The 24,505-nt window shown below is 45.7% G+C and overlaps 1 protein-coding gene across 2 annotated transcripts in view; it reads left to right on the top strand.

Moving 5' to 3' along the window:
* Positions 1 to 24,505, top strand: part of adgrl1a (adhesion G protein-coupled receptor L1a) — a 229,190-nt gene that overhangs the window by 104,365 nt on the left and 100,320 nt on the right. For both annotated transcript variants that reach the window (XM_036938851.1, XM_036938852.1), the window contains exon 2: positions 1,525 to 1,688. In XM_036938851.1, coding sequence (XP_036794746.1) covers positions 1,565 to 1,688 — 124 coding nt within the window. In that variant the 5' untranslated portion in view covers positions 1,525 to 1,564. The remainder of the gene's footprint in view (positions 1 to 1,524; positions 1,689 to 24,505) is intronic.

Here is a 24,505-nt window from a genome sequence, read left to right as displayed (position 1 = left end):
CTTGACTGTCCACACAGGAGAGAGCATGCAGTCCTGAGAGCAGCACAAGGCGTACACGTCCATGTGTATTCCTGTCGATGTATGTGCACATGTCTGTGTGTATTCCTGTAGATGTGTGTGTACTGAGGCTGTTGTCTTTTTCTGCAATCTATATTTCACTTCTGGGAAGATCAATCGAGGAGTAGAGGGTTAAGGGATCAAAGTAAATCCTCTCAGTTGCCTGTACACACACACACACACACACACACACACACACACACACACACACACACACACACACATAAACACACACACACACACACACATAAACACACACACACATAAACACACACACACACACACACACACACACACACACATAAACACACACAGCACAATCGGTCTGTTCCATCAGCGCGCTCAGCAGGAGTGGTATTAGCTCTAATAATACAGTGTGTCTCCATCCCTTCCCTCTCAGCCCTGGAGGTAGCAGAGTCTACCAACAAACGAGATAAAAAGTTACAGATTGTGATTTATTTCATTAGGCAAATGAGATGTGTGACCCCTACGGCACTACTGACTGAGTCACCGCTGTCCACACCGTCGCACGCACGCACGCACACACACACACACACACACACACACACACACACACACACACACACACACACACACACACACACACACACACACACACACACACATACACAATCATACACACACACACTATTTTTATTTACATGACACCCTTAAGAGTCACACACATACATATCGTGTCTCATCCAATCAAAGATCCCGACACTGTGGAGTGATAAGCTGGTTCTGGTTGGTGGAGCAGAACAGCTGTTGTGTGCCAGTGTGCACAAAATGGCTACCCTTCAGATCCCTGTAGCACAAGCATTCTAGCTGGTCACCACAGTGAGAGCCTCCCATCCACTCCCCTTCCCTCTCCCCTCTTCTCCTCTCCCCTTCCCTCTTCTTTCATATCCCCTCCTCTCCCCTTCTCTCTTCTTTCCCCTATCCTCTCCTCTCCTTCCCTCTTCTTTCATCTCCTCTCCCCTCCTCTCCCCTTCCCTCTTCTTTCCCTTCCTCTCATTTCCTCTTATCTCCCCTCCCCTTCCCTCTTCTTTCCCCTCCCCTCCCCTCCTCTCCTTTGGTTCTTGCAACACAGATCTCTGCAGTGTGATTACAAATAACTCTGATAGGAAACTACAGCGGCTGGAATTCAACTGAACCCACCATAGCATTGTTTCCCTTGTTTTCACACTACAGCTACACACACATTTCTGATTAGGAAAACTGGAAGCATCTACCTCACTGTGTGAATGAAATGACTCCCTAACAACACTACTTCTCTTTCAGAAGATTGCATGAAACTGTCACTCAAAGGAAAATCACAAATTAGAACGTAGTGGTTGTTCGTCTGACTAACCTTCCTCTCTCTCTCTCTCTCTCTCTCTCTCTCTCTCTCTCTCTCTCTCTCTGTGTGTCTGTTTCTCTCTCTCTCTCTGTCTCTGTCTCTCTCTCCTCCTCTTCCTCTGTCAGATCACCTCATATAGAGGTGTTAGTGGGAGGAGCTCTCTCCATGACCCTGTGCCTGCTGACCACACCCAAATTCCCTCTAACCCCGCCCTCCAGCATGGCGCTGTCACTCTGGCTGCTGTGTACCTGTGCTGTCACCTCCCTGCTCATCGCCCCCTCTGCTCAAGGTTGGTACTGCACTGCATTCTCCCAATCCTGTCAATGTACCAATGGGTTTACATTGTGTGTGCGTGTGTATGTGGACAGATTGTTACTTCTCATAATAATTGAATATGAATAACAAGGTGACTCTATGTGAAGGAAGGTTAAAAGGTACTGGCTTGCTGAATAAGCCAGAGGTCATGGATGAAGAAGGTTTTATGAAGCAGCTTGTAGGTGGGAGTGTCGTGTGTCAAATCAAATTTTATTTGTCACACACACATGGTTAGCAGATGTTAATGCGAGTGTAGCGAAATGCTTGTGCTTCTAGTTCCGACAATGCAGTAATAACAAGTAATCTAACTAACAATTCCAAAACTACTGTCTTGTACACAGTGTAAGGGGATAAAGAATATGTACATAAGGATATATGAATGAGTGATGGTACAGAGCAGCATAGGCAAGATACAGTAGATGGTATCGAGTACAGTATATACATATGAGATGAGAATGTAAACAAAGTGGCATAGTTAAAGTGGCTAGTGATACATGTATTACATAAGGATACAGTCGATGATATAGAGTACAGTATATACGTATGCATATGAGATGAATAATGTAGGGTAAGTAACATTATATAAGATAGCATTGTTTAAAGTGGCTAGTGATATATTTACATAATTTCCCATCAATTCCCATTATTAAAGTGGCTGGAGTTGAGTCAGTGTCAGTGTGTTGGCAGCAGCCACTCAATGTTTGTGGTGGCTGTTTAACAGTCTGATGGCCTTGAGATAGAAGCTGTTTTTCAGTCTATCGGTCCCAGCTTTGATGCACCTGTACTGACCTCGCCTTCTGGATGATAGCGGGGTGAACAGGCAGTGGCTCGGGTGGTTGATGTCCTTGATGATCTTTATGGCCTTCCTGTAACATCGGGTGGTGTAGGTGTCCTGGAGGGCAGGTAGTTTGCCCCCGGTGATGCGTTGTGCAGACCTCACTACCCTCTGGAGAGCCTTACGGTTGAGGGCGGAGCAGTTGCCGTACCAGGCGGTGATACAGCCCGCCAGGATGCTCTCGATTGTGCACCTGTAGAAGTTTGTGAGTGCTTTTGGTGACAAGCCAAATTTCTTCAGCCTCCTGAGGTTGAAGAGGCGCTGCTGCGCCTTCTTCACAATGCTGTCTGTGTGAGTGGACCAATTCAGTTTGTCTGTGATGTGTATGCCGAGGAACTTAAAACTTGCTACCCTCTCCACTACTGTTCCATCGATGTGGATAGGGGGGTGTTCCCTCTGCTGTTTCCTGAAGTCCACAATCATCTCCTTAGTTTTGTTGACGTTAAGTGTGAGGTTATTTTCCTGACACAACACTCCGAGGGCCCTCACCTCCTCCCTGTAGGCCGTCTCGTCGTTGTTGGTAATCAAGCCTACCACTGTTGTGTCGTCCGCAAACTTGATGATTGAGTAGGAGGCGTGCGTGGCCACGCAGTCGTGGGTGAACAGGGAGTACAGGAGAGGGCTCAGAACGCACCCTTGTGGGGCCCCAGTGTTGAGGATCAGCGGGGAGGAGATGTTGTTGCCTACCCTCACCACCTGGGGGCGGTCCGTCAGGAAGTCCAGTACCCAGTTGCACAGGGCGGGGTCGAGACCCAGGGTCTCGAGCTTGATGACGAGCTTGGAGGGTACTATGGTGTTGAATGCCGAGCTGTAGTCGATGAACAGCATTCTCACATAGGTATTTATCTTGTCCAGATGGGTTAGGGCAGTGTGCAGTGTGGTTGAGATTGCATCGTCTGTGGACCTATTTGGGCGGTAAGCAAATTGGAGTGGGTCTAGGGTGTCAGGTAGGGTGGAGGTGATATGGTCCTTGACTAGTCTCTCAAAGCACTTCATGATGACGGAAGTGAGTGCTACGGGGTGGTAGTCGTTTAGCTCAGTTACCTTAGCTTTCTTGGGAACAGGAACAATGGTGGCCCTCTTGAAGCATGTGGGAACAGCAGACTGGTATAGGGATTGATTGAATATGTCCGTAAACACACCGGCCAGCTGGTCTGCGCATGCTCTGAGGGCGCGGCTGGGGATGCCGTCTGGCCCTGCAGCCTTGCGAGGGTTAACACGTTTAAATGTCTTACTCACCTCGGCTGCAGTGAAGGAGAGACCGCATGTTTTCATTGCAGGCCGTGTCAGTGGCACTGTATTGTCCTCAAAGCGGGCAAAAAAGTTATTTAGTCTGCCTGGGAGCAGGACATCGTGGTCCGTGACTGGGCTGGATTTCTTCCTGTAGTCCGTGATTGACTGTAGACCCTGCCACATGCCTCTTGTGTCTGAGCCGTTGAATTGAGATTCTACTTTGTCCCTGTACTGACGCTTAGCCTGTTTGAAAGCCTTGCGGAGGGAATTGCTGCACTGTTTGTATTCGGTCATGTTACCAGACACCTTGCCCTGATTAAAAGCAGTGGTTCGCGCTTTCAGTTTCACGCGAATGCTGCCATCAATCCACGGTTTCTGGTTAGGGAATGTTTTAATCGTTGCTATGGGAACGACATCTTCAACGCACGTTCTAATGAACTCGCACACCGAATCAGCGTATTCGTCAATGTTGTTGTCTGACGCAATACGAAACATTTCCCAGTCCACGTGATGGAAGCAGTCTTGGAGTGTGGAGTCAGCTTGGTCGGACCAGCATTGGACAGACCTCAGCGTGGGAGCCTCTTGTTTTAGTTTCTGTCTGTAGGCAGGGATCAACAAAATGGAGTCATGGTCAGCTTTTCCGAAAGGGGGGCGGGGCAGGGCCTTATATGCGTCGCGGAAGTTAGAGTAACAATGATCCAAGGTCTTTCCACCCCTGGTTGCGCAATCGATATGCTGATAAAATTTAGGGAGTCTTGTTTTCAGATTAGCCTTGTTAAAATCCCCAGCTACAATGAATGCAGCCTCCGGATAAATGGTTTCCAGTTTGCAAAGAGTCAAATAAAGTTCATTCAGAGCCATCGATGTGTCTGCTTGGGGGGGATATATACGGCTGTGATTATAATCGAAGAGAATTCTCTTGGTAGATAATGCGGTCGACATTTGATTGTGAGGAATTCTAAATCAGGTGAACAGAAGGATTTGAGTTCCTGTATGTTTCTTTCATCACACCATGTCACGTTAGCCATAAGGCATACGCCCCCGCCCCTCTTCTTACCAGAAAGATGTTTGTTTCTGTCTGCGCGATGCGTGGAGAAACCCGTTGGCTGCACCGCCTCGGATAGCGTCTCTCCAGTGAGCCACGTTTCCGTGAAGCAAAGAACGTTACAGTCTCTGATGTCCCTCTGGAATGCTACCCTTGCTCGGATTTCATCAACCTTGTTGTCAAGAGACTGGACATTGGCAAGAAGAATGCTAGGGAGTGGTGCACGGTGTGCCCGTCTCCGGAGTCTGACCAGAAGACCGCCTCGTTTCCCTCTTTTTCGGAGTCGTTTTTTGGGTCGCTGCATGGGATCCGCTCAGTTGTCCTGTTTGTAAGGCAGAACCTGTTTCAGTGCAGGTAGTTGTTGTCTCAGTGTGTAATCAATCAATCAACTTTATTTTATAAAGCCATTTTTACAAGCAGATGTCACAAAGTGCTATACAGAAACCCACCCTAAAATCCCAAACAGCAAGCAATGCAGATGTAGAAGCAGGATGGCTAGGAAAAACTCCCTAGAAAGGAAGGAACCTATGAAGAGGAACCAGGCTCTGAGGAGTGGCCAGTCCTGTTCTGGCTGTGCCGGGTGTACATGGCCATGAAGGCCAGATGAATGTCCATGATTGTTGGTCATGGTGTGTGAGGGGGATCCCTGCATGTAATGGTGCCATATGTGGAACCTCTCACAATGTGCCATGAGAGCGTGTGTGTGTGTCCCTGCACCACCTGCATGTGTGTGTGTGTGTGTGTCACCGCACCGCCTGCTTGTGTGTGTGTGTGTGTGTGTGTCCCCGCACCGCCTGCATGTGTGTGTGTCCCCGCACCGCCTGCATGTGTGTGTGTGTGTGTGTCCCCGCACCGCCTGCATGTGTGTGTCCCCGCACCACCTGCATGTGTGTGTGTGTGTGTCCCCGCACCGCCTGCTTGTGTGTGTGTGTGTCCCCGCACCGCCTGCATGTGTGTGTGTGTCCCCGCACCGCCTGCATGTGTGTGTGTGTGTCACCGCACCGCCTGCATGTGTGTGTGTGTGTGTCCGCACCGCCTGCATGTGTGTGTGTGTGTGTCCGCACCGCCTGCATATGTGTGTGTGTCACCGCACCGCCTGCATGTGTGTGTGTGTGTGTGTGTGTGTGTGTCCACACCACCTGCATGTGTGTGTGTGTGTGTGTGTGTGTGTGTCCGCACCACCTGCATGTGTGTGTGTGTGTGTGTGTGTGTGTGTGTCCGCACCGCCTGCATGTGTGTGTGTGTGTGTGTGTGTCCGCACCGCCTGCATGTGTGTGTGTGTGTGTGTGTGTCCGGACAGGCCTGAATGTGTGTGTGTGTGTCCCCGCACCGCCTGTGTGTGTGTGTGTCCCCACACCGCCTGCATGTGTGGGTGTGTGTGTGTCCCCACACCGCCTGCATGTGTGTGTGTGTGTCCCCACCGCCTGCATGTGTGTGTGGGTGGGTGCCAGCTGGTTTAACCCCAGCAGCAGGTGACCTGTTTGGGCCACAGTGGTGCTGCAGGGTGTGTGTGTGGCGGGGAAGATGGGGGAGGTAGAGCTAAAGGGGAGGTGTTGAGGGATGTCCTGTTAGTACCCTTCCACACGAACAGCTGTGTGCTCTCAGTTCGGACACTGAGAGCAGAGAGGGAGGGAGGGAGGAATATGGTGGAGGAAGAAAGAGAAAGAGAGAAAAAACAAAAGGTTAATTTTAGGCGCTGTAAGATTCAGAGATGAGTAGGGAAGAGAGGGAGGGATGAAGAGAAAGAGAGAGAAATCCAGAAGAAAGCCGTTAAATTCTACAACCACCTAAAAGGAAGCGATTCCCAAACCTTCCTTCTTAAGGCTAGGCGTCCCGCTAGTGGGATGGATACCTGTCGACAACATCCAGTGAAATTGGAGGGCGCGCAATTCAAATAAATAATCGTAATATTAAACATTTATGAACATACAAGTATCTTATATTGGTTAAAAGCTTACATTTTTGTTAATCTAACTGATTTTTCTGATTTACAATAGGCTTTACAGCAAAAGTATACTATGCAATTGTTTGAGGACGGCGCCTCACATCAACATATTTTTCAACCAGCACAGGATTCATAAAATCACAAATAGCAATTAAATAATCGCTTACTTTTTGAAAATCTTCCTCTGTTTGCAATCCAAAGGGTCCCAATTACAACATGCTACAACATGTTCATTTTGTTAGATAAAATCTTTCTTTGTATCCCAAAAAGTCTGTTTAGTTGGCGCCATCGATATCAGTAATCCACTCGTTCAACATGTAGACAAAGGAATCCAAAAAGCTACCGCTAAACTTTGTTAAAAGAAGTCAAACTATGTTTCTATTTAATCCTCAGGTACCTTCAAATGTAAATAAACTACAATATTTCATACGGAAAGAAGTATGTTCAATTGAAAAGTAAAATTGGCAAGTGCGTGTCCTCTTCATCGCAAGCTTCCGTGGAACCGGACCGTAGATTGTCGCCGGAGGAACCGGACTGTGGATCGTCGCCGGAGGAACCGGACTGTGGATCGCCGCCGGATGCTCCGGACCGTGGATCATTGCCCGGAGGCTCCGGACCATGGATCGTCGCCGAAGACTCCGGACCGTAGATCGTTGCCGGAGGCTCCGGGCCGTAGATCGTCGCCGGGGACTCCAGACCGTAGATCATCGCAGGAGGCTCTGGACTGGGAACCTCTGCTGGAGGCTCTAGGCTGCAGACCGTCGCTGGAGGCTCTGGACTGCCGACTGTCACTGGAGGCTCTGGACCGCAGACCGTCGCTGGAGACTCTGGAGTGCAGACCGTCGCTGGAGACTCTAGAGTGCAGACCATCGCTGGAGACTCCGGACCTTGGATCATCACTGGAGGCTTCGGGCCATGGATCATCACTGAAGGCTTCGGGCCATGGATCATCATTGGAGGCTTCGTGCCATGGATCATCACTGAAGGCTTCGGGCCATGGATTATCACTGGAGGCTTCGGGCCATGGATCATCACTGGAGGCTTCGTGCCATGGATCATCACTGGAGGCTTCGGGCCATGGATCATCACTGGAGGCTTCGAACCATGGATCATCACTGGAGGCTTCATGCCATGGATCATCACTGCATGCTCCAGGCCATGGATCATCACTGCAGGCTCCGGGCCATGGATCATCACTGCAGGCTCCGGGCCATGGATCATCACTGCAGGCTCCGGGCCATGGATCATCACTGGAGGCTTCGGGCCATGGATCATCACTGGAGGCTTCGTGCCATGAATCATCACTGGAGGCATCGGGCCATGGATCATCACTGGAGGCTTCGGGCCATGGATCATCACTGGAGGCTTCGTGCCATGGATCATCACTGGAGGCTTCGGGCCATGGATCATCACTGGAGGCTTCGAGCCATGGATCCTCACTGGAGGCTTCGTGCATGGAGCCCAGCAATAGCCGGGGCGCTGGCACAGGACGCATTGGGCTGGGAAGGCGCACCAGAGACACAGTGCGCAGAGCCGGCGCAGGATATCCTGGGCCAAAGAGACGCACTGGAGACCAGGAGTGCTGAGCCGGCACAATCCACGCACCGGGCTGTGGATGCGTACCGGAGACACAGTACGTGTAACCGCAAAGCATGGTGCCTGAAGGGTCACACGCTCCTCAAAGCGACTGTCTTGCTCCACACTCCAACCCCTTCAAACTCTTTCGTCCCTCTCCACTGCCAACCACTCCTCGCTCAAACGGTCCAAGAATTCCTCCTCAGTCTCGGACCCCTCAGCACCGACGCCCCCGTCAGCTGCACTTCATAACCTCCTGCCAAATGTATGACCATATTAGAGACACTTATTTCCCTCAGATTACACAGATCCACAAAGAATTCGAAAACAAACACAATTTTGATAAACTCCCATATCTACTGGGTGAAATACCACAGTGTGCCATCACAGCAGCAAGATTTGTGACCTGTTGCCACAAGAAAAGGTCAACCAGTGAAGAACAAATAACATTGCAAATGCAACCCATATTTATTTATTTTCCCTTTTGTACTTTAACCATTTCTACATCGGTCCAACACTGTATACAGTTGAAGTCCGAAGTTTACATACACCTTAGCCAAATTCATTTAAACTCAGATTTTCACAATTCCTGACATTTAATCCTAGTATAAATTCCCTGTATTCGGTCAGTTAGGATCACCACTTTATGAATGTCGGAATAATAATAGAGAGAGTGGTTTATTTCAGCGTTCATTTCTTTCATCACATTCCCAGTGGGTCAGAAGTTTATATACACTCAATTAGTATTTGGTAGCACTGCCTTTAAATTGTTTAACTTGGTTCAAACATTTCTGGTAGCCTTCCACAAGCTTCCCACAATAATTTTGGCCCATTCCTCCTGCCAGAACTGGTGTAACTGAGTCACATTTTCTATGGGATTGTGATGGCCACTCCAATACCTTGACTTTGTTGTCCTTAAGCTATTTTGCCACAAATTTGGAAGTATGCTTGGGGTCATTGTCCATTTGGAAGACCCATTTGCGACCAAGCTTTAACTTCCTGACTGATGTCTTGAGATGTTGCTTCAATATATCCACATAATCCACATAACTCCTCCCTAAATTTGTTTTATTCACTGCCCTAGCATACTCCACCAATCCGGATGTCCTAGCCGTGTCTGAATCCTGGCTTAGGAAGACCACCAAAAACATTTTCTGACAAGATAGAACTGCCAAAGGGGGCGGTGTTGCAATTTACTGCAAAGATAACCTGCATAGTTCTGTCTTACTATCCAGGTCTGTACCCAAACAATTTGAGCTTCTACTTCTAAAAATCAACCTTTCCAGAAACAAGTCTCTCACCGTTGCCGCTTGCTATAGACCACCTTCTGCCCCCAGTTGTGCCCTGGACACCATGTGTGATTTGATTGCCCCCATCTATCTTCTGAGCGCGTGCTGCTAGGTGACCTAAACTGGGACATGCTTAACACCCCGGCCATCCTACAATCTAAAGCTTGATGCCCTCAATCTCACACAACTTATAAATGAACCTACCAGATATAACCCCAAATCCGTAAACACGTGCACACTCATAGATATCATCCTAACTAACTCACCCTCCAAATACACCTCTGCTGTTTTCAAACAATATCTCAGCGATCACTGCCTCATTGCCTGCAGCCGTAATGGGTCTGCGAGCAAACGACCACTCCTCATCACTGTCAAACGCTCCCTAAAACACTTCTGCGAGCAGGCCTTTCTAATCGACCTGGCCGGGGTATCCTGGAACGACATTGACATCATCCCGACAGTAGAGGATGCCTGGTTATTCTTTAAAAGTGCCTTCCTCACCATCTTAAATAGGCATGCCCCATTCAAAAAATGTAGAACCAGGAATAGATATAGCCCTTGGTTCACTCCAGACCTGTCTGCCCTTGACCAGCACAAAAACATCCTGTGGCGTTCTGCATTAGCATCGAATAGTCCCCGTGATATGCAACTTTTCAGGGAAGTTAGGTACCAATATACAAAGGCAGTTAGGAAAGCTAAGGCTAGCTTTTTTAAACATAAATTTGCTTCCTGCAGTACAAACTCAAAAAAGTTCTGGGACACTGTAAAGTCCATGGAGAATAAGAGCATCTCATCCCAGCTACCCACTGCTCTGAGGCTAGGAAACACTGTTACAACCGACAAATCCACTATAATTGAGAATTTCAATAAGCATTTCTCTACGGCTAGCCATGTTTTCCACCTGGCTACCCCTACCCCGGTGAACTGCCCGGCACCCTCCACAGCAACCCGCCCAAGCCCCCACCATTTCTCCTTCACCCATATCTAGATCGCTGATGTTCTGAAAGAGCTGCAAAATCTGGACCCCTACAAATCAGTCGGGCTAGACAATCTGGACCCTCTCTTTCTTAAATTATCTGCCGAAGTTGTTGCAACCCCTATTACTAGCCTGTTCAACCTCTCTTTCGTATCGTCTGAGATTCCCAAAGATTGGAAAGCTGCCGCGGTCATCCCCCTCTTCAAAGGGGGAGACACTCTAGACCTAAACTGCTACAGACCTATATATATCCTAACTTGCATCTCTAAGGTCTTCGAAAGCCAAGTTAACAAACAGATTACTGACCATTTTAATCCCACCGTACCTGCAATCTGGTTTCCGAGCTGGTCATGGGTGCACCTCAACCACGCTCAAGGTCCTTAACGATATCATAACCGCCATCGATAAGAGACATTACTGTGCAGCTGTATTCATCGACCTGGCCAAGGCTTTCGACTCTGTCAATCACCAAATTCTTATTGGCAGACTCAACAGCCTTGGTTTCTCAAATGATTGCCTCGCCTGGTTCACCAACTACTTCTCTGATAGAGCTCAGTGTGTCAAATCGGAGGGTCTGTTGTCCGGACCTCTGGCAGTCTCTATGGGGGTGCCACAGGGTTCAATCCTCGGGCCGACTCTCTTCTCTGAAAACATCAATGATGTCGCTCTTGCTGCTGGTGATTCTCTAATCGACCTCTACGCAGACGACACCATTCTGTATACTTCTGGCCCTTCTTTGGACACTGTGTTAACTAACCTCCAGACGAGCTTCAATGCCATACAACTCTCCTTCCGTGGCCTCCAACTGCTCTTAAACGCAAATAAAACTAAGTGCATGCTATTCAACCGATCATTTCCCGCATCTGCCCGCCCATCCAACATCACTACTTTGGACGGCTCTGACTTAGAATACGTGGATAACTACAAATACCTAGGTGTCTGGCTAGACTGTAAACTCTCCTTCCAGACTCACAGTAAGCATCTCCAATCAAAAATGTAATCTAGAATCGGCTTCCTATTTCGCTACAAAGCTTCCTTCCCTCATGCTGCCAAACCAACCCTCGTAAAATTGACCATCCTACCGATCCTTGACTTCGGCGATGTCATCTATAAAATAGCCTCCAACACTCTACTCAGCAAATTGGATGCAGGCTATCACAGTGCCATCCGTTTTGTCACCAAAGCCCCATATACTACCCACCACTGCGACCTGTACGCTCTCGTTGGCTGGCCCTCGCTTCATACTCGTCGCCAAACCCACTGGCTACAGGTTATCTACAAGTCTCTGCTAGGTAAAGCCCCGCCCTATCTCAGCTCGCTGGTCACCATAGCAGCACCCACTCGTAGCACACGCTCCAGCGGGTATATCTCACTGGTCACCCCCAAAGCCAATTCATCCTTTGGTCGCCTTTCCTTCCAGTTCCCGTTCTCTGCTGCCACTGACTGGAACGAACTGCGAAAATCACTGAAGCTGGAGACTCACATCTCCCTCACTAGCTTTAAGAACCAGCTGTCAGAGCAGCTCACAGATCACTGCACCTGATCATAGCCCATCTGTATACAGCCCATCTTTCTACCTCATCCCCATACTATATTTATTTATTTTGCTCCTTTTGCACCCCAGTATCTCTACTTGCACATCCATCTTTTGCACATCTACCATTCCAGTGTTTAATTGCCATATTGTAATTACTTTGCCACCATTACTTTGCCAACTGCTATGCTTTATCTTGGCCAGGTCGCAGTTGCAAATGAGAACTTGTTCTCAACTAGCTTACCTGGTTAACCTTTCTGATCTCCCCATCCCGGATCCGGGATCGTGAATACAGACTCAAGCTCATTACCATAACGCAACGTTAACTATTCATGAAAATCGCAAATGAAATGAAATAAATATGCTAGCTCTCAAGCTTAGCCTTTTGTTAACAACACTGTCATCTCAGATTTTCAATATTTTCAAATATGCTTCTCAACCATTGCAAAACAAGCATTTGTGTAACAGTATTGATGGCTAACGTAGCATTTAGCATTAGCATTCAGCTGGCAACATTTACACAAAAAAACAGAAAAGCATTCAAATAAAATCATTTACCTTTGAAGAACTTCAGACGTTTTCAATGAGGAGACTCTCAGATAGCAAATGTTCAGTTTTTCCTGAAAGATTATTTGTTTAGGACAAATCGCTCCGTTTTCTGCGTCACGTTTAGCTATGAAAAAAACCCTGTATCCAGGATTGTGTAAATCTATCAGCAAGCTCATTAGCATAACACAACGTTAACTATTTATGAAAATCGCAAATGAAATGAAATAAATATGCCATCTCTCAAGCTTAGCCTTTTGTAAACAACACTGTCATCTCAGATTTTCAAAATATGCTTCTCAACCATAGGAAAACAATCATTTGTGTAAAAGTAGCTAGCTAGCGTTAGCATTTCGCGTTAGCATTTAGCGTTAGCATTAGCGTTAGCATCCAGCACGCAACATTAACAAAAACATAAAAGCCTTCAAATAAAATCATTTACCTTTGAAGAACTTCTGATGTTTTCAATGAGGATACTCTCAGTTAGATAGCAGATGCTCAGTTTTTCCAAAAAGATTCCTTGTGTATTAGAAATAGCTCCGTTTTATACATCACATTTGGCTACCAAAAAAAATCCCCAAATTCAGTCCTCAAAACGCGAACTTATTTCCAAATTAACTCCATAATATCGACTGAAAACATGGCAAACGTTGTTTAGAATCAATCATCAAGGTGTTTTTCACATATCTCTTCATTGATACATCGTTCTTGGACACATGCTTTCTCCCCTGAATCAAATGGTAAAGTAGAAGCAGCTGGCAATTGCGCACCGAATTCGACGCAGGACACCAGGCGGACACTTGGAAAATGTAGTCTCTTATGGTCAATCTTCCAATGATATGCCTACAAATACGTCACAATGCTGCTAAGACCTTGGGCGAACGACAGAAAGTGTAGGCTCATTCGTTGCGCAATCACAGCCATATAAGGAGAGAATGGAAAACAGAGCTTCAGAAATTCTGCTAATTCCTGGGTGATGCATCATCTTGGTTTTGCCTGTAGAATGAGTTCTGGGGCACTTACAGACAAAATCTTTGCAGATTCTGAAACTTCAGAGTGTTTTCTTTCCAAAACTGTCAAGAATATGCATAGTCGAGCATCTTTTCGTGACAAAATATCGCGCTTAAAACGGGAACGTTTTTTATCCAAAAATGAAATAGCGCCCCTAGAGCTCTAACAGGTTATAATGGTGAAATTAAAAATAAAATAAAAATGTTTTTCCTACCTCATGAAGCCATCTATTTTCTGAAGTGCACCAGTCCTTCCTGCAGCAAAGCAGCCCCACAACATGATGCTGCCACCCCCATGCTTCACGGTTGGGATGGTGTTCTTTGGCTTGCAAGCCTCCCCCTTTTTCCTCCGAACATTGGGCATTCTGACCAAACAGTTCTATTTTTGTTTCAACAGACCAGAGGACATTTCTCCAAAACGTATGATCTTTGTCCCCATGTGCAGTTGCAAACCGTAGTCTGGCTTTTTTATGTATGTTTTGGAGCAGTGGCTTCTTCCTTGCTGAGCGGTCCTTCAGGTTATGTCGTTCATAGTACGTTCAAAGTACGTTCATCTCTAGGAGACAGAACGCGTTTACTTCCTGAGCGGTATGACAGCTGCGTGGTTCCATGGTGTTTATACTTGCGTACTATTGTTTGTACAGATGAACTTGGCACCAATTGCCCCAAGGATGAACCAGACTTGTGGAGGTCTACAATTTTTTTCTGAGGTCTTGGCTGATTTCTTTTGATTTTCCCATGATGTCAAGCAAAGAGTCACTGAGTTTGAAGGTAGGCCTTGACGTACAGCCACAGGTACACCTGCAAATGACTCAAATGATGTCAATTAGCCTATCAGAAACTTCTAAAGCCATGACATAATTTTCTGGAATTTTCCAAGCTGTTTAAAGGCACAGTCAACTTAGTGTATGTAAACTTCTGACCCACTGGAATTGTGATACAGTGAATTCTAAGTGAAATAATGTCTGTAAACAATCATTGGAAAAATGACTTGTGTCATGCACAAAGTAGATGTCCTAACCGACTTGCCAAAACTATAGTTTGTTAACAAGAAATTCATGGAGTGGTTTAAAAACGAGTTTGAATGACTCCAACCTAAGTGTATGTAAACTTCTGACTTCAACTGTACATTCATAATATGACATTTGTAATGTCTTTATTCTTTTTTAACTTCTGTGAGTGTAATGCTTACTTCTCATTTTTATTGTTTATTTCACTTTAGTATATTATCTACTTCACTTGCTTTGGCAATGTTAACACGTTTCCCATGCCTATAAGCCCCTTGAATTGAAAATGAATTGAATTGAATTTAGAGAGAGAGAGAGAGAGAGAGAGAGAGAGAGAGAGTGAGTATGAGAGAGGTAGAGGGAAGAGAGAGGTGGAGGGAAGAGCGAGTTGGAGGGAAGAGAGAGGTAGAAGAAGAGAGAGGTAGAGGGAAGAGAGAGGTAGAGGTTAGAGAGAGGTGAAGGGAAGAGAGAGGTAGAGGGAAGAGAGTGGTATAGAGGGAAGAGACAGGTAGAGGGAAGAGAGAGGTAAAAGAAGAGAGAGGTAGAGGGAAGAGACAGGTAGAGGGAAGAGAGAGGTAAAAGAAGAGAGAGGTAGAGGGAAGAGAGAGGTAGAAAATGAATTGAATTGAATTGAGAGAGTGTGAGAGAGAGAGAGAGAGAGAGTGAGTATGAGAGAGAGAGAGAGAGAGAGAGAGAGAGATGTGTGTTCTTGCTAGAGGTTGATTGTGCAGGTGTGATTTTAATGTGAGTGGGTGTTTGCTTGCTGATGTGTTCTATCTCTCTCTCTCTGTCTCTGTCTATCTCTCTGTTTCTCTCTCTCTCTCTCTCTCTCTCTCTCTCTCTCTCTCTCTCTGTCTCTCAATTCAATTCAAGGGGCTTTATTGGCATGGGAAACGTGTTAACATTACCAAAGCAAGTGAGGTAGATCATTTACAAAAGTGAAATAAAAACTCTCTCTCGCTCTCGATCTCTCTCTCTCTCTCTCTCTGTCTTTCTTTCTCTCTTTCTCTCTTTAATTTGCCAGGTTTTGCTGCATTGTATTTATGTGATGTACTCAGTGTTGCATTGGACACCAGCTGATTTATCAACTGTGTGCATGTGTGTATGTGTTTGTTGCACGCTTGCTCGTGTTTGTCTGCAGACTGTGTGTGCGTGCGTGTATGTGTGTGTTTCTCGCTTGCTCGTGTTTGTCTGCAGACTGTGTGTGTGTGCCGCCCACATCTGTGTGTGCATGAGAGCCTCCAGCTGTCTGTGTGACCTGGCACTAGAGAAGTATTAATAATGCATTAATAATCAATTGAGTGTTAAATATGTTCTGCCCTGAGCACAGGCACAGCGTTTGATTGGACCAAATTAAGAAAACCCTTTCTGATGGTTCCATCGATCAACTCCCCTGGCTGTGGTACAGAAACACACACACAACCACACACACGCACACAAACATACACACCCAGAGGTTAACTTTCAGAGTGATGTTTACTGTGGTGTGAGAGGGAGAGAGGGATGAAAGAGTGAGAGGGGGAAGGGGAAAAGGAAAGGAAATAGAGGCAAACGGAGAGAGAGGTAAATAATGATGGGGAAGAGATAGGTAGAGGGAATAGAGAGGTAGATGGAAGAGAGAGGTGGAGGGAAGAGAGAGGTAGAGGGAATACAGAGGTAGAGGGAAGAGAGTGGTAGAGGGAAGAGAGAGGTAGAGGAAGAGAGAGGGAAGAGAGAGGTAGAGGTTAGAGAGAGGTAGAGGGAAGAGAGAGGTAGAGGGAATACAGAGGTAGAGGGAAGAGAGCGGTAGAGGGAAGAGAGAGGTAGAGGAAGAGAGAGGGAAGAGAGAGGTAGAGGTTAGAGAGAGGTAGAGGGAAGAGAGAGGTAGAGGGAATACAGAGGTAGAGGGAAGAGAGCGGTAGAGGGAAGAGAGAGGTAGAGGAAGAGAGAGGGAAGAGAGAGGTAGAGGGAAGAGAGAGGTAGCGGGAAGAGAGAGGTAGAGGTTAGAGAGAGGTAGAGGGAAGAGAGAGGTAGCGGGAAGAGAGAGGTAGAGGTTAGAGCAAGGTAGATGGAAGAGAGAGGTAGAGGTTAGAGCAAGGTAGATGGAAGAGAGAGGTAGAGGGAAGAGACAGGTAGAGGGAAGAGAGGGGAATAGGGAAGAGAGGGGTAAGGGAAGAGAGAGGTAGAGGGAAGAGACAGGTAGAGGGAAGAGAGAAGAGAGAGATAGAGGGAAGAGAGGTAGAGGGAAGAGAGGGGAATAGGGAAGAGAGGGGTAAGGGAAAAGAGGGGTATCCTGATGTTGGCTCCTTCCTGTGCTGACTGTTAGACTAGACATCAGTACCAGTCTAATCACTACTTACAGACCTGCAGGATCACTAAGCTCTGCTCCTCTACAGCGCTCCACTACGCATCCTAATGTTAATCCCAAACTCTAACATTTACCCCAAACATGCACAATTCCTACATTTTAAATGTACCCTTAACCAGACCTGGGCTTAAATAGTATTTGTTTGATTGAACCTGCCTGGAGTGTCAGATCGGCGGGGTTTGCACTTTTGGGGCTATTCCATTGGTTCCCTTGTGCCAGGCATGCTCAATCAAGTGCAGCTAACAGCTAACACATGTAAATGTAATGTAAACGTTATGTTTACCCTACACATACAAATAGGCCTACCACTAACATGCTAAATGTGTACCCTTACACTATAATGTTTACATTCTGACATATATTGTAGATGTTAAATGATTGAATTGAAGTAAGGGAAATGTGAAATCTGGTCAGCAGTACCAAAAATATATTTATTGTGAGCAGATATAAAGTAACCAACACTAAAACACACCCAAACCAACAGTCATACACACACTCCCTGTCCCAGCCTCAACATATTGACATGCCTACCCTGTCCTGCTGATTCCACACACCACTAGTTACAAATGTACAGCCGAGAATGAGCCGTGTTGTGTTCTGAAAGCCCATTAGGCCTGGTTAATGTGGCAGGAAAGCATCACTTCCCATCGCAGGCAGCTGCACTACATACACAGGATGAAGCCCAGACACCCAGCGCAGATTTAGCTACCGCACTGTGAGGCGGGGCACTGTGTGTGTGTGTGTGTGTGTGTGTGTGTGTCGCTGGTGGCGGCGTGGGCCATTACCAGGCCGTTAGCGTGTGTGTGTGTGTGTGTGCGAGTCCCATCCGTCTGGATGCGGCCCAGCCCCAGCTGACTGGTGGAAGCGTTTGCTCTCAGATCAGTCTGTGGAAAGGCCTCCAGTCCCTTACTGCACACATCTTCCTCTTCCCCTTTTCCTCCCTCCCTTCTCTCCCTTTGTATATGCTCTTATCCAGAGAGACTTACAGCCTTGCTCATGGGCACATCCACAGATTATTCACGTAGTCGGTTAGGGGACTCAAACCAGTGACTTTTCGGTTTCTGGCCCAACCGCTGGGCTGCCTGCTGCCCATGGTTCCATCTATTTCCCTTTCTTTAGAGCTGAGATCTGTAGGATCTATATATTTATGGTAATGGTCTGGTATGTAGTGTTTTTGTGATAGATCTCATGGGGAGACCAACCATCATCTCCTGTTGATCCTGCTGTTTCTCCCTTTCCTCCCCTCCTGCCTCCCCTTTTCTATCTTGTTACGATCTCTGCTTCATACTAGTGTTCTGTTCTCCAACCCTCCTCTCTCATTTTCATCCGATCTCTCTGCTTCATACTAGTGCTCTGTTCTCCAACCCCCCTCTCTCATTTTCATCCAATCTCTCTGCTTCATACTAGTGCTCTGTTCTCCAACCCTCCTCTCTCATTTTCATCCGATCTCTCTGCTTGCTCTCTTCACTCCAATCTCTCGCTGTCTCTCTCTCCCCTATCCCCTCATCCCCCTCTCCCTGCTTCGTGACTTCCACTCTCAGCTACCACAGCTACCCCTTCTCCTGTCCTCTCCCCTCAGTTGAAGGGCTTTATTGTCATGGGAAACATATGTTAACATTGCTAAAGCAAGTGAACTAGATAATATACATAAGTGAAGGAAACAATACAAATGAATAGTAAACATTACACTCACAAAAGTTCCAAAAGAATAAAGACATTACAAATATCATATTATGTGCAAATAGTTAAAGTACAAAAGGGAAAATAAGTAAACATAAATATGGGTTGTATTTGTAATGGTGTTTGTTCACACATCTTGCTGCTGTGATGCATGCTGTGGTATTTCACTAAATAGATATGGGAGTTTATCAAAATTGGATTTGTTTTAGAATTCTTTGTTGGTTTGTGTAATCGGAAAGAAATATGTGTATCTAATATGGTCATACATTAGGCAGGATGTTAGGAAGTGCAGCTCAATTTCGGCCTAATTTTGTGGGCAGTGAGCACATAGCCTGTCTTCTCTTGAGAGCCATGTCTGCCTACGGCGGCCTTTCTCAATAGCAAGGCTATGCTTACTGAGTCTGTACATAGTCAAAGCTTTCCTTAAGTTTGGGTCAGTCAGAATGGTCAGGTCTTCTGCCACTGTGTACTCTCTGTTTAGAGCCAAATAGCATTCTAGTTTGCTCTGTTTTTCTGTTAATTCTTTCCAATGTGTCAAGTAATAATCTTTTTGTTTTCTCATGATTTGGTTTGGTTCTAATTGTGTTGCTGTCCTGGGGCTCTGCGAGGTGTGTTTGTGTTTGTGAACAGAGCCCCAGGACCAGCTTGCTTAGGGGACTCTTCTCCAGGTTCATCTCTCTGTAGGTGATGGCTTTGTTATGGAAGGTTCGGGAATTGTTTAATTTTAGGTGGTTATAGAATTTAACGGCTCTTTTCTGGATTTAGATAATTAGTGGGTATCGGCCTAATTCTGCTCTGCTTGCATTATTTGGTGTTTGACGTTGTACACAGAGGATATTTTTGCAGAAATCTGCAAGCAGAGTCTCAGTTTGGTGTTCGTCCCATTTTGTAAATTCTTGGTTGGTGAGCGGACCCCAGGCTGCACAACCATAAAGGGCAATGGGCTCTATAACTGATTCCAGTATTTTTAGCCAGATCCTACAATGCCCCCTTCCGCTTCCTTCTCCCTCTCTCCATTCTCTTCAGTCTGCACCTTCCTCTCCTTTCGTCTGCCCCTCCCTCTAATCTAGTCTTACCTCTACTCTAGTCTTCTCTCTTTCCTAGTCCTCTATGCACCTCCTTTTTTACTACCTCTGGCTCTCTCTACCCCGTCCTTCCATCCCTCCTCCCTCTATCTACCCCCTTTCCATCCCTCCTCCCTCTATCTACCCCCTCCTTCCATCCCTTCTCCCTCTATCTACCCCCTCCCTCTGTCCCTCCTTCCTCTATCTACCCTCTCCCCCTGTCCCTCCTCCCTCTCTCTCTCCCTGGTGGTGGTCCTGCGCTCTTCAAAGCCCTTGGCTGAGAGCAGTAGATCACAGAGAGACTGTGTGAGTGAAAGGTTAATGGATGGCCTTTGAACATATATTGGGAGGTGGGGGCAGAGTGGTGAGGGAGGGGGAGACGCTGGGCCGGCGGAGGTGTGTTCTTTCAAATCGCTCTTTGAAGATGGCGCTGGCCGCTCTCATGTCCCTGCTCCAGTGTGTGTGTGTGTGTCTGTGTGGTTTGTAAGTAAATTACGCTGGGGACAGGGGACTATGTTCCTGTGAACTGGTGTGAAATAAAGATGGTGTCGACAGAGAGGGCCGCCTTGCTTCTAGTCCTTTTAAGAAACTTTAAAGTACTTTGTTTTTTTATGTATTATTTCTTACATTGTAAGCCCAGAAAATCTTAAGTGTTATTACATACACTACCCGTGAAAGGTTTTAGAATACCTACTCATTCAAGGGTTTTTCTTTATTTTTACTATTTTCTACATTGTAGAATAATTGTGAAGACATCCAAACTATGAAATAACACATATGGAATCATGTAGTAACCAAAAAAGTGTTAAACAAATATTTGAGATTCTTCTACTAGCCACCGATTGCCTTGATGACAGTTTGCACACTTGGCAGTCTCTCAACCAGCTTCACCTGGAATGATTTTCCAACAGTCTTGAAGTAGTTCCCACATATGCGGAGGGGCAGGTAGCTTAGTGGTTAGAGCTTTGGACTAGTAACTGAAAAGTTGCAAGATTAAGTCCCCAAGCTGACAAGGTAAAAATCTGACATTCTGCCTCTGAACAAGGCGTTAACCCACTGTTCCTAGGCCATCATTGCAGAATCACTGCAGAATGCTGTGGTTAGCCATGCTGGTTAAGCATGCCTTGAATTCTAAATCACAGACAGTGTCACCAGCAAAGCATACAGTGTCACCTACACCATAACACCTCCTCCATGCATTACGGTGGTAAATACACATGCGGAGATCATCCGTTCACCCACTACCCCGTCTCAAAAAAGACATGGCGGTTGGAACCAAAAATCTCACATTTGTACTCCAGACCTAAGGACAAATTTCCACCAGTCTAATGTCAATTGCTCATGTATCTTGGTCCAAGCAAGTCTCTTCTTATTATTGGTGTACTTTAGTTGTAGTTTCTTTGCAGCAATTCAAACCTGAAGGCTTGATTCACATAGTCTCCTGTGAACAGTCAATGTTGAGATGTGTCTGTTACTTGAACTCAGTGAAGCATTTATTTGGGCTGCAATGTCTGAGGTTGGTAACTCTAATGAACTTCTCCTCTGCAGCAGAGGTAACTCTGGGTCTTCCATTCCTGTGGCGGTCCTCACGAGAGCCAGTTTCATCATAGCGCTTGATGGTTTTTGCCACTTCACTTGACATTTTCCGTATTGACGGACCTTCATGTCTTAAAGTAATGATGGACTGTCGTTTCTCTTTGCTTATTTGAGCTCTTCTTGCCATAATATGGATTTACCAAATCTTCTGTATACCACCACTACCTTGTCACAACACAATTGGCTCAAACACATTAAGAAGGAATGAAATTCCACAAAATAACTTTTAAGATGGCACACTTGTTAATTGAAATGCATTCCTCTTGCAGCTGGTTGAGAGAATGCCAAGAGTGTGCAAAGCTGTCATCAAGGCAAGGGTGGCTATTTGAAGAATCTCAAATTAAAAATATATTATGATTTGTTTAACACTTGTTTAGTTACTACATGATTCCATGTGTTATTTCATAGTTTTGATGTCTTCACTATTATTTTACAATGTAGAAAATTGTAAAAAATAAAGAAAACCCTTGAATTAGTAGGTGTTCTTTTGACTGGTAGTGTACAGCCGGGAAGAACAACTGGATATCAGAGCGACGTCAACTTACCATCACTACGACCAGGTATACGACTTTCCCGAAGTAGATCCTTTGTCCCAACCACCCAGCGAATCTGAACTGATTCCAGAGGCTGACCCAAAACAACGTTGCTGCAGAAGAGGTAGATGGAGCAGCCTTCTGGTCAGACTTCGGAGGTGCGCACACCACCCACCGCTTCCGAGTATATTATTCGCTAATGTCCAGTCTCTAGATAACAAGGTAGACGAAATTAGGGCAAGGGTTGCTTTCCAGAGAGACATCAGGGATTGTAACATACTCTGTTTCACGGAAACATGGCTCTCTCGGGATATGCTGTCGGGAAATGCCGTCCATATTCTCGTTCGTTATTGTCACAGCCGTGTATATCGCCCCTCAAGCCAAAACATCGACGGCCCTCAAGGAACTTCACTGGACTTTATGCAAACTGGAAACCATATATCCTGAGGCTGTATTTATTGTAGCTGGGAATTTTAACAAAGCAAATTTGAGAACAGGGCTACCTAAACTCTATCAGCATATTGATTGTAGCACTCGTGCGGGCAATACACTGGATCACTGCTACTCGAAGTTCCGCGATGCATACAAGGCCCTCTCCCGCCCTCCCTTCGGCAAATCTGACCACGACTCCATTTTGCTCCTCCCTTCCTATTGGCAGAAATTCAAAAAGGATGTACCCTTGACAAGGACTATTCAACGCTGGGCTGACCAATCGGAATCCATGCTTCAAGATTGTTTTTATCACTCGAACTTGGATATATTCCTGGTAGCCTCCGAGAATAATATTGATTTATACGCTGATTCTGTGAGTGAGTTTATAAGGAAGTGCATGTTGTACCCACTGTGACTATTAACCTTTCTGATCTCCCCATCCCGGATCCGGGTTCGTGAATACAGACTCAAGCTCATTACCATAACGCAACGTTAACTATTCATGAAAATCGCAAATGAAATGAAATAAATATGCTAGCTCTCAAGCTTAGCCTTTTGTTAACAACACTGTCATCTCAGATTTTCAAAATATGCTTCTCAACCATTGCAAAACAAGCATTTGTGTAACAGTATTGATGGCTAACGTAGCATTTAGCATTAGCATTCAGCTGGCAACATTTACACAAAAAAACAGAAAAGCATTCAAAAAAATCATTTACCTTTGAAGAACTTCAGATGTTTTCAATGAGGAGACTCTCAGATAGCAAATGTTCAGTTTTTCCTGAAAGATTATTTGTTTAGGACAAATCGCTCCGTTTTCTGCGTCACGTTTAGCTATGAAAAAACCCCTGTATCCAGGATTGTGTAAATCTATCAGCAAGCTCATTAGCATAACACAACGTTAACTATTTATGAACATCGCAAATGAAATGAAATAAATATGCCATCTCTCAAGCTTAGCCTTTTGTAAACAACACTGTCATCTCAGATTTTCAAAATATGCTTCTCAACCATAGGAAAACAATCATTTGTGTAAAAGTAGCTAGCTAGAGTTAGCATTTCGCGTTAGCATTTAGCGTTAGCATTAGCGTTAGCATCCAGCACGCAACATTAACAAAAACATAAAAGCCTTCAAATAAAATCATTTACCTTTGAAGAACTTCTGATGTTTTCAATGAGGATACTCTCAGTTAGATAGCAGATGCTCAGTTTTTCCAAAAAGATTCCTTGTGTATTAGAAATAGCTCAGTTTTATACATCACATTTGGCTACCAAAAAAAATCCATAAATTCAGTCCTCAAAACGCAAACTTTTTTCCAAATTAACTCCATAATATCGACTGAAAACATGGCAAACGTTGTTTAGAATCAATCCTCAAGGTGTTTTTCACATATCTCTCCATTGATACATCGTTCTTGGAAACATGCTTTCTCTCCTGAATCCCAGGAGAAAATGCCTGCACCTGAAGATTACGCACAAATTTAGACAAAGGACACCGGGCGGACCTCTGGAAAATGTAGTCTCTTATGGCCAATCTTCCAATGATATGCCTACAAATACGTCACAATGCTGCTAAGACCTTGGGCGAACGACAGAAAGTGTAGGCTCATTCCTTGCGCAATCACAGCCATATAAGGAGAGAATGGAAAACAGAGCTTCAGAAATTCTGCTAATTCCTGGGTGATGCATCATCTTGGTTTCGCCTGTAGAATGAGTTCTGGGGCACTTACAGACAAAATCTTTGCAGATTCTGAAACTTCAGAGTGTTTTCTTTCCAAAACTGTCAAGAATATGCATAGTCGAGCATCTTTTCGTGACAAAATATCGCGCTTAAAACGGGAACGTTTTTTATCCAAAAATGAAATAGTGCCCCTAGAGCTCTAAGAGGTTAAAACCTACCCTAACCAGAAACCGTGGATAGATGGCGGCATTTGTGCAAAACTGAAAGCGTGAACCACCTCATTTCATCATGGAAAGTTGACTAGAAATATGGCCGAATACAAACAGTGTAGTTATTCCCTCCGCAAGGCAATCAAACAAGTGAAATGTCAGTATAGAGACAAAGTGGAGTCGCATATCAATTGCTCAGACACGATACACATGTGGCAGGGTCTACAGACAATCACAGACTACAAGAAGAAAAC

This window comes from Oncorhynchus mykiss, chromosome 12 (genome assembly GCF_013265735.2).
Source record: "Oncorhynchus mykiss isolate Arlee chromosome 12, USDA_OmykA_1.1, whole genome shotgun sequence".
Lineage (NCBI taxonomy): Eukaryota > Metazoa > Chordata > Actinopteri > Salmoniformes > Salmonidae > Oncorhynchus > Oncorhynchus mykiss.
Note: the sequence above shows the minus strand (reverse complement) of the source record. Positions and strands in the feature narration are given on the sequence as shown.